Source organism: Saccostrea cucullata, unplaced genomic scaffold, assembly GCF_032062105.1.
Source record: "Saccostrea cucullata isolate Sc308-1 unplaced genomic scaffold, CSIRO_AGI_Scuc_v1 ctg1428, whole genome shotgun sequence".
Classification (NCBI taxonomy): Eukaryota; Metazoa; Mollusca; class Bivalvia; order Ostreida; family Ostreidae; genus Saccostrea; species Saccostrea cuccullata.
Window position 1 is genome coordinate 110,898 of NW_026918482.1, and position 3,766 is coordinate 114,663.

Below are 3,766 nucleotides of genomic sequence, written 5' to 3' on the forward strand. Positions count from 1 at the left end.
CCAAGTTATAATAAAATCAGACCAAAACTGTAGGAGGAGTAGCATTTTGAAAATATTTTTTAAAATTCTATTTTTAGTAACAATGGCAATACCGTTCATCGAAATCCAAAACCGCTACATAGAATTATGTATCTTTGTGTTGTCTACTTGTGTGCCAAGTTATATTGAAATCAGATTAAAACTGTAGGAGGAGTAGCATTTTGAATGATTTTCACAATTTTTTCTATTTTTAGTAACAACGACAACACCGTTCATCGAAATCAAAAACCGATATAAAGAATTATATATCTTTGTGTAGTCTACTTGTGTGCCAAGTTATATTGAAATCAGATTAAAACTGTAGGAGGAGTAGCATTTTGAATGATTTTCACAAAAAATTCTATTTTTAGTAACAACGGCAACACTGTTCATCAAAACCTAAAACCGATATAAAGAATTATGTATCTTTGTGTAGTCTACTTGTGTGCCAAGTTATATTGAAATCAGATTAAAACTGTAGGAGGAGTAGCATTTTAAATGATTTTCACAAAAATTCTATTTTTAGTAACAACGGCCACACCGTTCATTGAAATCAAAAACCGATACACAGAATTATGTATCTTAGTGTAGTCTACTTGTGTGCCAATTTATATTAAAATCAGACCAAAACTGTAGGAGGAGTAGCATTTTGAATGACTTTCACAAAAATTTCTATTTTTAGTAACAACGGCAACAACGTTCATTGAAATCAAAAACCGATACACAGAATTATGTATCTTAGTCTACTTGTGTGCCAAGTTATATTGAAATCAGACCAAAACTGTAGGAGGAGTAGCATTTTGAATTTTTTACAGACGGACAGACAGACAGACGGACGGACGACGGACGCATTACTATTGCATGAGCTCTTCTGATCTCTGACCAGTAGAGCTAACAAGGTATTTACAGGAACTGTACTGTTGCCAGGCTCTGCTTGAAGGCTTCAAGCGAGTTTACCTGGGACACTGCAACTAGAAGCGTGTTTCAAAGTCTGATACTGCTTGGGAAGAAGGAGTACTGATAGGCTTGTAATCTGGCATGTGGGATGAGGAACTTTGTTGTATGGCCTCGGGTGCAACTGCCAGTGGGTATCAGGTACTCTGATGGTGGGATGTCAACAAGACAGTGATGAATCCTGTAGAGCATGATAACCTTTGCTCTTGTTCTGCGGAGTTTCAGAGTGTCCCATGAAAGTGCGTTCAGCATAGTTGATACGCTACTTGTGCGATGGTATATTCCAGTCACAAATCTAGCAGCACGTCGTTGTACCATCTCAACCGCATTGATGTTACGAGCAGTGTGGGGGTCCCAGACTGTAGATGCGTACTCTAGGGTAGGGCGGACATCGGTCTTGTAAGCCTGCTCCTTGTTACACATATTGATGTTTCGTCTGAGAAAGGCTAAGGTCTGATTCGCCTTTTTGATGACACTGTCAATGTGGGTGTTCCAAGACAGTTTCCTATTGATGGTCACTCCTAGGTACTTAGCGTTGTTAACATGCTGCAGGGTGTGGCCTTGGATGGTGTAGCCATATTGGACTATTGGAGATGGTAATGACCTCACACTTCTCCGGATGGAATTGCATGAGCCATCTCCTCTCCCACTCTTGGAGTTTCTGTAAGTCCTCCTGTAGGGCTTTACAGTCGTCGATGGACTTAATCCTCCGGTAGACAAGACAGTCGTCTGCGAACAAGCGGGATTGGGACTGGATACAGGCTTGCATGTCGTTGATGTACACCAGGAAGATTAAGGGGCCAAGGACTGTTCCCTGGGGCACTCCTGATGTGACGGGACACTTACTGGAGGAGGAGCCGTCTAGTACCACTTCCTGTGTGCGATCAGACAGGAAGTCCTGAATCCAGTTCAACAATTTACCTCGTACTCCAGCGTGGTGTAGTTTATGGAGGAGGCGCCTGTGTGGGACTTTATCGAACGCCTTGGAAAAGTCCAGAAGGATGGCATCGGTTTGCTCTCCCATGTTGAGGTCAGAAGCAAGGTCATTTATGGTCAGGATGAGTTGTGTTTCGGTGGAACGTCGTTTTCGAAAAACCATGCTGTGAATCTGATAATACCTTATGGTCATCCAGGTGTGTAATGATAGAGCTATGTATAATATGTTCGGCAATCTTGCAGCAAATTGAAGTGAGGGAGATTGGACGGTAGTTTGAAGGCTGGCTGCGGTCTCCTTTCTTGAAGACTGGAGCTATCTTGGCGCTTTTCCAGTCATCTGGGATTCGTCCCTGATCGACTGATGCCTGGAAGAGTAGAGTCATGGCTGGTGCAAGTTCAGTGGAAGCCTCGCGGAGGAGTTTCCCTGGAATGTTGTCAGGGCCAGTAGCCTTACTAGGATTGACATACTTCAACAGCTTCTCAACACCATTGACTGATACGGTGATCTTTGGCACATCAGGGATGGTGCTTGGCCCAAGTGGGGGCAGGTCTCCTGGAGCTTCCTGAAAGAAGACGGATGCAAACTGTCTGTTTAGAACATCAGCCTTTGTGGCACTGTCATTGTGAGTGAGTCCGTCCTTCTTAAGGGGGGAGACTCCACACATGTCTGTACGGCGACTTTTAATGAACGACCAGAATTTTTTCTTTCCACCAGTATCGTCAGAGAGCATATCACTTATATGCTTATTATAAGCTTGTCTGCATAAACGGTGTTGGTCATGTTTTAGACTTGTGTAGTTGTCCCGATCAAATTGGCAACCGGATATGCGTGCCTTCTTAAACCATTTTCGCTTAGCACGAGACAACCTGCGTACATCCCTGTTTGCCCACGGCTGTGTTACCCGCTGGGAGGACATGCGAGATGGTACAAGCTTAGTCATGGTATCCGAGCACCATGTGCTGAAACTGGACCACATTTGGTTAATGTCAGATGAGGTTGAAAAGTCATGACAAAATTCCCCTGAATAGGTGGTAGCACTGTTTTTAATACCTTCTATGTCTGCTTTTTTCCATAAGAGTATACGCCGTCTGGGGGGTTTAATGCGGCTTATAGAGATGTTCAAAGACACAAAAATAGCTTCATGATCACTGATTCCTGGAAGGGGTTCACATCTATCGATGAAGGACGGTCTATTTGAGAAGAAAAGATCGAGTGTGTTCTCTTTCCGTGTTGGGAAGTCTACGATCTGGTTAAGACCAAGTTCGTTTTCTAGGTTGAGTATGTGTTCATTTATAGACTTACATGTAATACACTGATGACCAGTAATAGAGTTTGTAGACCAAGAAATGTCTGGAGTGTTTAAATCCCCACCTAAGATGATGATACTCTTTGGGTAGTGAAGACAAATCTCCTTCACAGCATTAAATAGGTCTAAGGCATATTCCATGGTGCTGCCTGGGGGTCTGTAGGCTGACATGACTATAACTGGGTCTCCAGAAGGGTTATGTATACGTCGACACAATACCTCACACTCAGATTTAATCTCAACTGGATCACTAGTGAGATTATCTTTATGCGCAATAAGGACTCCACCATACCCATCACTACGGTCTCTGCGGTAAATTGAATATTATGAATCTGGAGGCAGCAGCTCACTGTTATGGATTGTTGACCTTAACCAGGTCTCATTTGCAAGAACCACATCAGGGTTGCTGCTTTCTAAGAGATTCCAAAAGCTTTCCTTCTTGGGCATATAGCTTTGCATATTAAGGCACACAAACCGAAGCTGGGAGGGTGTTCCTTTATTGTTCCTAGGTTTCCCTGCTGGGCTAGAGGTATGCAGAGGTGATCCTATTT

General features: G+C 43.1%; 1 protein-coding gene across 1 annotated transcript; it reads right to left on the bottom strand.

The window, feature by feature from the left end:
• Window positions 1-2,015: 2,015 nt before the first annotated feature.
• LOC134266991 (uncharacterized) lies at window positions 2,016-3,386 on the bottom strand. The gene has a single exon (XM_062749219.1). It carries the CDS (start codon window positions 3,384-3,386, stop codon window positions 2,016-2,018), a length of 1,371 nt encoding a protein of 456 aa, XP_062605203.1.
• Between the last annotated feature and the right edge of the window lie 380 nt (window positions 3,387-3,766).

Bases quoted from the DNA above. Each gene is read 5' to 3' on its own strand.
- LOC134266991 (XM_062749219.1), bottom strand. From the start codon at position 3,386: ATGTCAGCCTACAGACCCCCAGGCAGCACCATGGAATATGCCTTAGAC.